The sequence below is a fragment of the Pelodiscus sinensis genome, chromosome 3, assembly GCF_049634645.1.
Source record: "Pelodiscus sinensis isolate JC-2024 chromosome 3, ASM4963464v1, whole genome shotgun sequence".
NCBI lineage: Eukaryota > Metazoa > Chordata > Testudines > Trionychidae > Pelodiscus > Pelodiscus sinensis.
The window spans coordinates 950,931-963,879 of record NC_134713.1 but is presented as its reverse complement, the minus strand read 5'-3'; the positions used below and the strand labels follow the sequence as shown (position 1 = coordinate 963,879).

General features: G+C 61.3%; 1 protein-coding gene across 1 annotated transcript; it reads left to right on the top strand.

Annotated features, from left to right (window-relative positions):
* Nucleotides 1–4,654: 4,654 nt before the first annotated feature.
* On the top strand, nucleotides 4,655–11,566 carry LOC106732488 (dnaJ homolog subfamily C member 5-like). Its single transcript, XM_075923206.1, has 5 exons — nucleotides 4,655–4,817; nucleotides 5,453–5,571; nucleotides 6,163–6,376; nucleotides 8,113–8,266; nucleotides 10,824–11,566. The coding sequence occupies exons 2-5, from the start codon at nucleotides 5,459–5,461 to the stop codon at nucleotides 10,910–10,912; spliced, it is 570 nt and encodes a 189-aa protein (XP_075779321.1). The 5' UTR covers nucleotides 4,655–4,817; nucleotides 5,453–5,458; the 3' UTR covers nucleotides 10,913–11,566.
* The last annotated feature ends 1,383 nt before the right edge of the window (nucleotides 11,567–12,949 follow it).

Sequence of the window (12,949 nt, the reverse complement as noted above, 5' to 3'; positions counted from 1 at the left end):
CACACAGAGTGCAGCGATGGTCAAAAAGGCAAATAGGATGCTAGGAATTATTAAGAAAGGGATAGAAAATAAGACCCAGAATATCTTACTGCCCCTGTATAAAACTATGGTACACCCACATCTTGAATACTGTGTACAGATGTGGTCTCCTCACCTCAAAAAAGATATTTTGGCCTTGGAAAGGGTTCAGAAAAGGGCAACTAAAATGATTAGGGATTTGGAATGGGTGCCATATGAGGAGAGGTTAAAGCAACTGAGACTTTTCAGTTTAGAAAAGAGGAGACTGAAGGGGGATATGATAGAGGTCTATAAAATCATGAGTGGTGTGGAGAGGGCCAATAAAGAAAAGTTATTTATTAGTTCCCTAAATAGAAGAACTAGAGGACACCAAATGAAATTAATGGGTAGCAGGTTTAAAACTAATAAAAGAAAGTTCTTCTTTACACAGCATGTAGTCAACCTGTGGAACTCCTTGCCAGAGGAGGCTGTGAAGGCTAGGACTATAATAGAGTTTAAAGAGAAGCTAGATAATTTCATGGAGGTTAGGTCCATAAAAGGCTATTAGCCAGGGGATAAAATGGTGTCCTTGGCCTTTGTTTGTCAGAGGCCGGAGAGGGATGGTAGGAGACAAATCGTTTGATCATTGTCTTCGGTCCACCCTCTCTGGGGCACCTGGTGCTGGCCACTGTCGGCAGACAGGCTACTGGGCTAGATGGACCTTTGGTCTGACCCAGTACGGCCATTCTTATGTTCTTACGTTCTAATAGATGTCCTGACCCCTGACGGCCAGAGTCAGAGAGGATCCCTTAATTCAGGATTGTAGGGCCTGATAGCCCGAACCACTGGGTGCTCCTGGTTGTAGGGCAGTAAGGCCTAATGGCCAGACTCAGTGAGTCAGAGTTTTCATAGAATCGTAGAATACTAGGACTGGAAGGGACCTTTAGAGGTCATTGTGTCCAGTCCCCTGCTCTCATGCAGGACCAAATACTGTCTGGACCATCCCTGATAGACATTTATCTAACCTACTCTTAAATAGCTTCCTGGGCAATTTATTCCAGTGTTTGACCACCCTGACAGTTAGGAACTTTTTCCTAATGTCCAACCTAAACCTCCTTTGCTGCAATTTAAGCCCATTGCTTCTTGTTCTATTCCCAGAGGCCAAGATGAACAAGTTTTCTCCCTCCTCAGGACACCCTTTTAGATACCTGAAAACTGCTATCATTGCTCTTGCTGCACAGCTGTTACCACCTAGCTCCTGAGTGAGAGGTCTGCCCATTAGGACTTAAGACCTTTCAGCTGCAGGTGTTGCCTGCAGCCATTACCAGGGGCAGCCTTAAAGCCAGAAGGCCGCGCCAGCAGTGGGCTTCTGCTGGTGGGCTGCCCCGAAGGGGGCTGCCCTTTTGGGGTAGCCCTTTGGGGGCAGACCGCAGGCAAGGGTGTGTGCTGTGATGGTAGATTGTAATTGTGTGTGCTGGTGAGAGCAGTACACTTGGTTGTGTGGTGGCCTATTCAGTCCCTGGTGAAAGCAGGGAGAGCAGGCGAGGGTTCTTGGTGAGAGGACGTTCCCTTTAGCAACCCAAACTGAAGGTGTGTGTTTGTTCTGTTACCCCCCCACTCTCCCCACCATCACCAATATATGGTTAGGTACAGATGGGGTGCCTAAGGAAAAGGGCTCAGATGGCATCGTAGCAGTTGTGACAGGTAGGGGAAGATATGGAAGTAAGAGCCAGACTGGCCAGCCAAGGGAAATGACGTTTAGACAGTTATGTGCTATTCCTTTTTCCGGTCCTATTCCCAGCCTTAAAAATTTTGGGACCTTTAATACCGGGCCATCAGCCCCGAGGATGCTGTTGCTGAATGCCAGGTCAGTATCTCAGAAGACAATTGTCATCCACGAATTAATTCTGAATGAAGAGGCTGACCTGGCATGTATCACTGAGACCTGGCTGAGAGTGGAGGGAAGCATCAACCTTTCCCAATTGTGCCTGGTTGGGTTCTTGGTACAGCATCAGCCGCGGCTCAATGGTCAGAGAGGTGGGGTAGCAATTGTCTATCGAGATACTATTTCACTGGCTAGGGTTGTGGTCCAACAAAGTGTCAAATTCGAGTGTCTGTACTTGACGTTGGGTGGCCAGGATAGGTTGGGTATGCTGCTTGTGTACCGCCCACCTCGCTCTACGGCAGATGCTCTGCTCGAGCTGGCCAACGTGGTCTCGGACATGGCATTGAGGACGCCGAGGCTTTTGGTCTTGGGGGACTTTAATATCCACACCGAGACTGTTCTGTCTGATCCAGCCCAAGATTTTATGAATACCATGACCACCCTAGGATTATCCCAAGAAATAACTGACCCAATACATGTTGCAGGTCATACACTCGATTTGGTTTTTTGGACTAAGGGTGATAGAGTTCTTGGGATAAGGGATGTGGCTACACTCCCTTTGTCATGGACTGATCACCACCTGGTCAAGTTTAGACTATCTGCTGACCTTCCCCTCCACAGAGGCGGAGGACCAATTAAGATGATCCGCCCTCGGAGGCTGATGGATCTGGAGGGATTTCTGAGGTCTCTGAAGGATTGTTCAGCCATTATGGCAAATGGTCCTGTAGATACCCTAGTTGATACATGGAACACCGAGGTAGCCCGTGTGGATAAATCTCTGTAATATTATACTTTGTATTAAGATCTTGTCCTTTTAGATATATCTTTAAGTGTTCTTATAGAATCTCTGTAACATTTCTCCTATAACTTTGCATTAAGATATATAGATCTTGTATGATAAAAAAATGTCTTTTGAGCTCTCCCCTTTCCTTGATTGTCCTGTTGAAATGAATGAGGTGTGAATGGAGACTGAAACGTGAGCACCTCCAGCAGCAGTTGCAAGGAGGAGAAGATCTGGGAGCCAGATCCAAGACAATATCTGTAAAGTGAGCTCATTAAGAAGACTGGACATACAGATGCCTCAGGAGTCAAGCAGCAAGTGCCTGCGCTTGGAAGAACTCTTTGAAGCAGCTTTAAGAAAGGTGAGGTGATGACTAATTGGCTGCATGGGGGGGGGGGGGAATAGGAGGCATCCTGCAGAGGGACCCCAGGTTTTCGTCTTGTCAACATGGAAGCATCGATCTGGTTCCGCAGAAGCCTGGCTCCACCCCTCCCCCATCTAACTCATCTGGCCAGTGCAGTTAGGGGGAACAACTTTTGGTAACAACAAGATGAAGTGTGCTTGTGTGTGTGAGAGTGCATGAGTGTGATGTATCATATGCATGAGAAATATTGATCTATGTATGTTCAATAAATATGGCAGGTTGCCTTATCCCCCTGAAAAAGATCCCGGGTGCTTCTTTTAAGCACAACACCCAGGCAGTTGATATGATTGCTCCTAAGCGCCCTCTTTAGACCAGTTGAGCCACTTAGAGTATTTGCGCGAAATCATGCCAGTCTAGACACAGCCTCTGAGTACGGTTATCCAGCCAGTTATGCACCCACCTTATAGTAGCCCCATCTAAGTTGTATTTGCCTAATTTATTAATAAGAATATCATAGAAGATTGTATCAAACGCCTCACTAAAGTCTAGGTATACCCCATCCACCGCTTCTCCCTTATTCACAAGACTCAATATCCTATCAAAGAAAGCTATCAGATTGGTTTGACATGATTTGTTGTTTACAAATCCATGCTGGCTGTTCCCTATCACCTTGCCACCTTCCAAGTGTTTGCAGATGATTTCCTTAGTTACCTGCTCCATTATCTTCCTTGGCACAGAAGTTAAACTGACCGGTCTGTAGTTTCCTGGGTTGTTTTTATTTCCCTTTTTATAGATGGGCACTAGAGTTGCCCTTTTCCAGTCCTCTGGAATCTCTCCTGTCTCCCATGATTTTCCAGAGATGATAGCTAGAGGCTCAGATACCTCCTCTCTCAGCTCCTTGAGTATTCTAGGATGCATTTCTAGGTTTTCGGGGGGGCTGCCAGACTGAAATGCCGTTTCCTGCCACTTCTGCCAAGGAGCCGAGCTGGCGGCGGCGGAGACGACGTTTCCGGGCTCCAGTGTCCCGCAGAGGCGATGGCGGGGCTGTTCGGCGGGTAGGAGCGGTGCTTCCCCTTCCGGTGCTCTCGGGGGCGGGTTGGCCCGAGGCCCCGCTCGTCTCCCCTCAGCGAGGCGCAAACCCGCCAGCGCCCGCCTGCCCCAGCCCCTGGGCCTGCCGAGCGCCCGCGGCTCCTCGTGCTTCCCGCGCCCGGGCCTCGCCCCTCGCAGACGGGCGCAGCCCCGCATGGGGAGGGGGGGGGGGGCGCCACAGCCTCCCTGCACCTGCTCCTTGGCCCCCGGGCCGGGCCCTGCTCCGCGCAGCCACCGGCCGCCCCGGGAGGGTCTCTCAGGGCCCGTCCCCCGGCCGGGACCCCGCAGACGCGCCGCCGGGGAGCCCTCAACCGCCGCCCGGCCCGGCTGCCTCGCGCCCAACGGCCGATGGCGGGTCGCCCCAACGGGCGCAGCGCGCGCCCACCCCCGCGAGCCGGCACGCGGCGCCCTGAGCGTCCCCAAGCCCCGCCCCCTGCCCGCGCGCCGCTTTCCTGCGCGGAGACACCGTTGGCAGGCGCGGGGCATGCCGGGAGCGGGAGTGGCGGGCGCGGGGCATGCCGGGAGCGGGATGGGCTGGGGCGGGGCATGCCGGGAGGGGCGCCCCTAGGGACCGGGCGGGGCCGGGATCCCGGCAGTGGCTGGTGCGCAGGCGCAGGGGCCGGGCGGCGCAGGCGCAGTTGCGAGGCGGATTGCTGCGCCGGGTCCGAGGCGGAGGCTGAGCGGGGTCGCGGGAGCCGCCGGTGAGGGGCGGGGCCAGGGGCGGGGGGGTCCGCTCCCCCCCCATCTCGGGGCCGGTCCCTGCGCTGAGCCCCGCCCCTCGGCGCCTCGTCTCGTTTCGCTTCCTCCTTCCCGGGGCCTCGCGCCGCTGCTGGGCCCGGGCCGGGGGGGCTGCCCGGGGCTGTGGGGGGGCTGCCCGGGCCGGGGGGGCTGCGTGGGGGCTGCGTGGGGCTGTGGGGGGGCTGCCCGGGCCGGGGGGGCTGTGGAGGGGGCTGCCCGGGCCGGGGGGGCTGCGTGGGGCTGTGGAGGGGGCTGCCCGGGCCGGGGGGGCTGCGTGGGGCTGTGGGGGGGGCTGCCTGGGCCGGGGGGGGCTGCCCGCGCGGTGGGACACGCTCCTGGGCCGGCCCTGGGGGGGGCGCTGTGTGCGCGGGGCCCCCCCGGGTCTCTGCTGAGGGGCCCCAATTTCCCCCCCCCCGGCCCCCCGGCCCGCCGGGTCAGCACAGGGCGGTGGCCCCGCAGCAGGTGACGGGATCCTGCCCCCTGGGACCCGCGTCCTGGGGGGGCGGGTTCAGCCTCGCCCGGCTCCCCCCGCTCTCCCCGCCCTGCCCCACGGCGCCGAGTGACGGGGACTCACCGCCCGGTTTCCTCTCCCGCACAGAGCAGCATGGCGGAGCCCGGCCGACCCCAGCGGAAAATGTCCCGGGCTGGGGAGAGTTTGTACAGAGTCCTGGGCCTGGAGAAAGGGGCGTCTGCAGACGAGATCAAGAAGGCGTACAGGTACGAGCCCACCTGCCGGGCCAGCCACCAGCCTTCCCATGGGCCTGGTGGCTGCATTCCTGCTGCCGGGCCCACTGAAGCAGGGCAAGCCCAGCCAGCCACACAGGCAAGTGCCTCTGCATGCGGGCTGGGCTCTGGCCCAGTGTCTGGGGTAGGGATGTGAGCATATAGTGGACTACTAGACTGCTCACGTTTCCCCCCAGCTTGCTGCCTCTGTATCAGAGGCAGCAAGGTGGAGGGGAGCAGGAGCCAGCGCTGGGTGGAGAGGACTTCTTTTTGTTTTGGCTCCCACCCACGGGTCGCATGTTGAGCCCTGCGTAAACCCAAAGCACACCATGGGCCACAAAAAATCGGGCCGTGGGCTGCATGTTGAGTAGCCCTGTGTTACAGCATGCCCTCTGCGGGGGAGGAGTCACACCATGTTGTCCCAAGGAGCCTCCTGCCCCTAGCACAGGGCAGGGTCGTTCCAAATGGCTCAAGGTCTCCTGTTCCCAGGGAAAATGGGAGGAAGGAGTCTCTGGGTCCCCCCAGAGATTTCAGGAGGCTGCTTGGGATGCCTGCTCAGGCCTGATGCTCCCCTGCACCTCGCAGGAAGCTGGCCCTGAAGTACCACCCAGACAAGAACCCTGAGAATGCCGAGGCCTTGGAGAAGTTCAAGGAGATCAACAATGCCAACGCCACGCTGAGCGACGAGAACAAGCGGCGGATCTATGACGAGTATGGCTCCATGGGGCTCTACGTGGCGGAGCAGTTCGGCGAGGAGAGCGTCAAGTACTACTTCCTCATGTCCAAGTGGTGGTTCAAGGTGAGTGCCTGCTACCACTGGGCGCAGCTGCCTCTGGCCCATCCTTTGCTCCTGCCCCGCTTCCATGGGCTGCGTCAGCCAGGCTACCAGGTGGGGTGCCGCAGAGCGGTGTCCTGGGCTCCACGCTGCCCCAGCCGGCGTGGGTGTGTGTATGAGTGCATGGTGCCCTGAGCCACCCGCTGTGCTGGAGGGGATCATAGGCACTCCGTGTGAACATCTGTGTCCATGGGGTAGGAGCTCCGGCTAAACTAAGGGAAGAACGAGAATTGCTAGACACGTTGGGTGTCTTCAGCTTGGTAGGGCTTGGCCAAATACACCCTTGGATACCTACTGCCTGGCAAGCTCTGCGAGCCATTAACAACCATCTTGGAGAGCTTTGGAGGGTTGGAGAGCCCTGGGGAAGGGCAAATGCGGCTCCTGTCACTGACTAGGGGGAACAAGGACGAACCAGGAAGTCTATGCCAGCCAGTTGATCTTTCCAAGTACCAGAGTTAGTGGAGCAAACACTCGTTCTGCTTGTGAGCACACGCACACACGCCCACACCCCCGCTAACCAGCTGAGGAATAACAACATGCATGGGTTTGTCAAGAACAAATCATGTCAAACTAATCTAATATTCCCCTCTGGAAGGCTAACCAGCCTTGTGGGCGGGGAACGTGGCAGACGTAATAGAGCCTTACCGAAGTCGAGGTGTGGGACAGTCCCATGTACTGCCTCATAAGCCAAGTAGGGCAGTGGGACCTACCTGGACTTACAGCACAGTGGGTTTGCAGCTGGTAGCTTCTCTCTGGAAGTGGTTTTCCTCTCAGTGGTTCATGGTCAAGCTGCAAGGGCTCAATGAGAGAGTCCTGCAGGAATCGGTCACAACTGGTTCGGTTCAGTAGCTTCATCAACAATTTAGATAAACCCAAAGATGGCAGAGACCTCAGGAGGTCGAGTCCAGCCCCTGCCCAAAGCAGGACCATCCCAGCCAGGACTTTGTCCTGCCAGGACTTAAAACCTTCTAGGGGTGGGGATTCCAGCACCTCCCCGGGTTAACCTGTTAGCATAAAGAGTTTACTAATAATGGGAGGGGTTTCAAGAGCTTTGGAGGGAGGGTCAGAATTCAAACTGCTCTGGACAAACTGGAGAACTGGTCTGAGGTAAACAGGATGAAGTTGACTAAGGACCAATGCAAAGTGCTCCACTTAGGAAGGAACAATCAGTTCCACGCATGCAGAAGGGAAGTGGCTGACAAGAAATAATTCTGCTGTATCCAGCCCTGACAAGGCCTTGGCTGGAGCATTGTCTGGCCCTGGGCACTGTACTTCAGAGACGAGGTGGGCAAATGGCACCCAGCCCAGGTGAGAAGGTGACCAGGTCTGGAACATGTGGCCGTCCAGGCAGATCTGGGAGCTGCGTTTGTTGAGTCTGGCCAGGAGAAGTCTGAGGGGGGGTTGAGCCTTCAGGGGCATTGAGAAGAGGGGAGGAAAGTCTGTTCCTTTACCCCTGAAGAAGCAGTGGGCTTAAACTGCAGCCGGCGCGGTTTGGGCTGGACCCAGGAAAAGCACCAAGGCAGGGTAGTTAAGCTCTGGAATAAACAGCCCGGGGGGGGGGGGGGGTGGAATTCCCCTCTCCCCGCCCCCAGGAGGGGGATGGCCTGGACAGTCCTTAGGCCTGCTTCGGTGTGGGGCTGGGAGCTCTCTCCAGGCCCCTTCAGCCCCTCTGATTCTAGGCCCATCTGCTCCCCGTGCAGGCGTTGGCCGTGTGCTGTGGCCTCTTCACCTGCTGCTGCTGCTGTTGCTGCTGCTGCTTCTGTTGTGGGAAGTGCCGCCCGCCCGAGGAGGAGGACGCCTATAAGTACGTCAACCCCGAGGACCTGGAGGCGCAGATCCAAGCTGAGGCTGAAGGTGAGGAGGAGGAGGAGTTGTGCTGCACTGGGCTGGTGCTGCCAGAGGGGGGCCCGGCGCAGCCCCGGCGTGCCCTTGGAGCGGGGGCGGGGATCCCCAGGGGAGCAGGGGTGGAGCCAGAGGCAGCAAGGGTCCCGGGATGAGGCCGGGGGCGCACAGCCAGTGCTGGGCTTTGGGGAGGGCAGTACGGGCTCTGGCCCCGGGTCCCAGCTCTGCTGCAGCTTGCGGTGCACTCAGGGCTGGTCTCTCTGTGCCCTGCCCTGGGTTTGCCATGCGCTCACAGGGAGGCGCTGCTGCTTATCGGAGCCGAGGGTGGCCCGGGCCAGCCCAGGGTGGGGCCTGGCAGGAAGCTCACCCCCCAGTGCCACTGCTGTGAGCACAGGAGTGCTGGGTCGGGATGTCGCTGACACCCTGGGGTCCTGAGCCTGGGGGAGGCATGGCCAGGTGGCAGGAAGAAGGGCCGGGGGCAGCAGTGCTCTGCCCGAGCTCCACGGGCTAGGGCCACCCTGCCCCCTGCAGGGGGACCCGGCAGCACGCATGAGAGCAAGGCATGGCTGAGCCAGGGTGGGTGCAGGGCAGAGCAGGCGGGGGCTGGGCTCCGGGTGCCTGGGGGGTTCTGGGTGTCCCTGGGGCCTGTCACAGTGCGGAGCCCACGAGGGCGGGGTGTCTCTTGCTGGCTGAGCAGAGCGGGGGTCCCGGCGGCCTGGTGATGGTGCTGGTGGCCGGCATGTTCCTAGAGGGAATCACCAGCTGTTCAGAACATAGAGCAGTTCTTGGGGGGCAGGAGGAGACTACAAACTCACCTCCCCCCTCCCCCCCCCCCACCCAGCCAGTCAGGGTCTGTGGGCAGGGGAGCATGGAATTTTCCTGGCCCCGCCCCTTCCGGGGTGGCCCAGGGCCACTTGAAAACTTAGTGAAGTAGCCTCCTGTCTGAAAGTTATAGCCCACCCCTGCCCTAGACCCAGACAGGCTGTGCGAAATACACAGGGCAAGGCGAGCCGGGGGGGGGGGGTGCTACTGCCCCCAAGTGTCTGCAGAGCTGGAGGGAACCACGGGTGGCATTTCGCTGGGGCAGCAGGAAGGGGGCAGACTTGGCAGCTGTGGGGCAGGAAAGAGGCAGAGTGAGTGCTGGCTGTATTTGTATTTCACAGGCTAGGCTGGGACTGCCCTGCCTGCCGGACCCCTCAGTGCTCCCTGTGTCCCCCCCCGACCCCTCAGTGCTCCCTGTGTCCCCCCCCGACCCCTCAGTGCTCCCTGTGTCCCCCCCCGACCCCTCAGTGCTCCCTGTGTCCTCCCCCCGACCCTCAGTGCTCCCTGTGTCTCCCCCCCGACCCTCAGTGCTCCCTGTGTCTCCCCCCCGACCCCTCAGTGCTCCCTGTGTCCTCCCCCCCGACCCCTCAGTGCTCCCTGTGTCCTCCCCCCGACCCCTCAGTGCTCCCTGTGTCCTCCCCCCCGACCCCTCAGTGCTCCCTGTGTCCTCCCCCCCGACCCCTCAGTGCTCCCTGTGTCCTCCCCCCCGACCCCTCAGTGCTCCCTGTGTCCTCCCCCCGACCCCTCAGTGCTCCCTGTGTCCTCCCCCCGACCCCTCAGTGCTCCCTGTGTCCTCCCCCCGACCCCTCAGTGCTCCCTGTGTCTCCCCCCGACCCCTCAGTGCTCCCTGTGTCTCCCCCCAAACCCCTCAGTGCTCCCTGTGTCCTCCCCCCCGACCCCTCAGTGCTCCCTGTGTCTCCCCCCCCGACCCCTCAGTGCTCCCTGTGTCTCCCCCCCGACCCCTCAGTGCTCCCTGTGTCTCCCCCCCCGACCCCTCAGTGCTCCTGTGTCTCCCCCCCGACCCCTCAGTGCTCCCTGTGTCCTCCCCCCCCACCCCTCAGTGCTCCCTGTGTCTCCCCCCCCACCCCTCAGTGCTCCCTGTGTCTCCCCCCCCGACCCCTCAGTGCTCCCTGTGTCCTCCCCTCCGACCCCTCAGTGCTCCCTGTGTCTCCCCCCCCGACCCCTCAGTGCTCCTGTGTCCTCCCCCCCGACCCCTCAGTGCTCCCTGTGTCCTCCCCCCCCTACCCCTCAGTGCTCCCTGTGTCCTCCCCCCCCTACCCCTCAGTGCTCCCTGTGTCTCCCCCCCCTACCCCTCAGTGCTCCCTGTGTCTCCCCCCCCGACCCCTCAGTGCTCCCTGTGTCCTCCCCCCCCTACCCCTCAGTGCTCCCTGTGTCCTCCCCCCCCTACCCCTCAGTGCTCCCTGTGTCTCCCCCCCCTACCCCTCAGTGCTCCCTGTGTCTCCCCCCCCGACCCCTCAGTGCTCCCTGTGTCCCCAGCCTGGCCTGCTCTCCAGGGCTGCGAGTAGCCATATGGGCTGGCCCGGTCCATACCCTGTTCCACGGCTCCCACTTCCCTGGAGCCTGTGGCCTCTCCTTGGTTTGCCCTGAGCTGCCTTCCCCTCTGCGCCAAGCAGCGGCCCGGGTGGGGGTGGGGGTGGGGGCTCTCGGGCAGGAGTGGGAAGCTCAGCGCGTGGGGGGGGGGGCAGCATGGGAGGGCCCAGCCCCTCACTGAGCCTGTCGCCCCCAGAGACCCAGGCCCCCATTGTGGTGCAGCCCCTGCCTGCAGCAGCTGGAGAGGAGCCGCCGGCAGACACCAAATCCCGGACTGACGCGTGAGGCTGGCCTGGTCCTGCCACCGAACTGTCCCTTGGCCAGCAGCGTGGGCTGGAGCCCCTGGCACTGCGCTGCTCGGGTCCCGCCCCGCGCGGGGGCAGCCAGCCCGGCTGGTTCAAATCTCAGGTAACGTGGCCGGCGCCCGCGGGAGGCCGTTCCTGGAAGGACTCGCTCCTGCGGCCTGTGCCTGCCCGGGGCTCCTCGTGCTGCGGCCTGTGGACGGGCCACGCCCCCCCACGCTGGCGCTGCCAACTCTGCACAAGGACCCTGAGCCTGGGACCCCCCGGCCTGCCCGCTGGAGCCGGCTGCCCTGGCACACGGCCCCCTCCTCGGCCGGTCACTCACCAGCACTGTGCCCCCCCGAACTCAGCATTTCCATTGCCAAGCTCGCCGGGCCCTGGGCCCCGCCGCCTGCAGACACGAGACCAACCCCACTGTCACTAGCCCCTGCAGCCAGGCCGCCCGTGGGCTGAGCCTGCCGGGGCCCTGCTGCTCCCAGGGCCTGAGCTGCCCCCGGTCGGGTGCCAAACGCTCTCCGGGCTGCCCGTTCGCACCGTGGTTTGCTGGCCCCGCGGGGTCCAGCTGGAGCCTCACTCACTGTGTCGGAGCCGCGGCGCTGCCCTGCCGTGCCGGGAATAAAGGAACCTGTTCGCAGGGCGCGCGTGGCACGTTAACCGCGGCGTGGGGGCGTCTCTCACCATGCTCTGGCTCCTGCAGCACGGCCCTGGGCCTGGGACCTGCGCCTCCTGCCCGACCTCGCTCCGGGCTGTCCAGGGCCGGGCGGGTGTGGCTCCTCGTCCCCCCCCCCCCCCCAGCACTGGTTTTACTGGGTGCCCCATGCCAGCGATGGACGGGTGGTCACAGCTGGATGGGGCCCTTCCCCAGGGGGCAGGGAGGGAAGGGACAGGTTGATGCCACCTCTCTGGGAGCCAGGCCGAGGGGGGGCAGGGTTCTTGCTGAGCCTACAGGGCCGTGGGGGAGCCTCGCAGGCCAAGCAGCTGGCGTGCGCTTGGGGGGGGCGGAGTGGGCCCCTTTGCAGGGCGGTTGGGTGCTCAGAGTGCTCCTGAGGGGAGACCCAAAGCACCATTGTCCTCTGTCATGGCTAATGTATCTGCGGAACTCCCTGCTGCTCCATGCCAGGTGGGGTCCCTGAGATGGAGAACAGCTCCTCCACACCATCCGCCTGCAGCTGCCCCTGCCCACTGCGCTTGTGCCCATGCTGCCTTGCAACTCGGGAGCCGCTGAGGCTGGTGCTCCACACACCCCGGCGTGTGGCCAGGGCAACCTCACCCCAGGCCCCTGCTCCAAGGGAGTTGCGGTGAGCTGGGGCCCTCCTGTGGGTGCTGCGTGGGGAGGGGCAGTGGCCCATGTCTGCTGTCTTGCCAGGGCCGTGGCTTGGCTCTGGGGCTGGGCACAGGTGATGTTTAACCAATGGGAACCCATGGGGGTGGAGCAGCGCCCCACTGGTTCCAGGCGGGGGCTGCCCTAGCCCCATAAGGGGCCTGCTATGGACAGGGGGCTGCTCTCCTCCAGAGCAGCATCTCTGCAGCGAGCCCGAACCCCCATAGACAGGGGTTGCCCTGGCAGGAGCCCTGTGGGCTGGGGAGCTGCTCCAGCAGGGTCCCGCGGTAGCTGGCTAACTGGTTAGGCGTTAGGTTGACCCAGCGTTTAACGGGTAGGTGCTTAACTGGGGTTTTACAGTCTCGTCCTCGCCCAAGAACTGCTCAGGCCGGGCCCGGCAGGCTGCAGGCGCAGGGCCTCACAGGGCGGGTGAGTCGCTCCTGGGCTGAGCTAGGGGCTGAGGCTGGGACCCAGGGTTTGGTCTCAGGGCTCGGTGAGGCTGCAGGGCCGGCCCCGAAGGGCCAGCAGGCCCTGGCTAGGCTGTAGCTTGAGCAGCTGGCTCTGCAGGGAGAGCCTGGGGAGCTGTGCAGGGACGGGGCGAGTGGGGAAGATGAGCCACCCGGCCGGAGGTGGCAGCTCTGACCAGGACCCGAGTCCAGGCGGGGCTCAGCGCGGCTGAGGCCGATGAGGCCCTGGCAA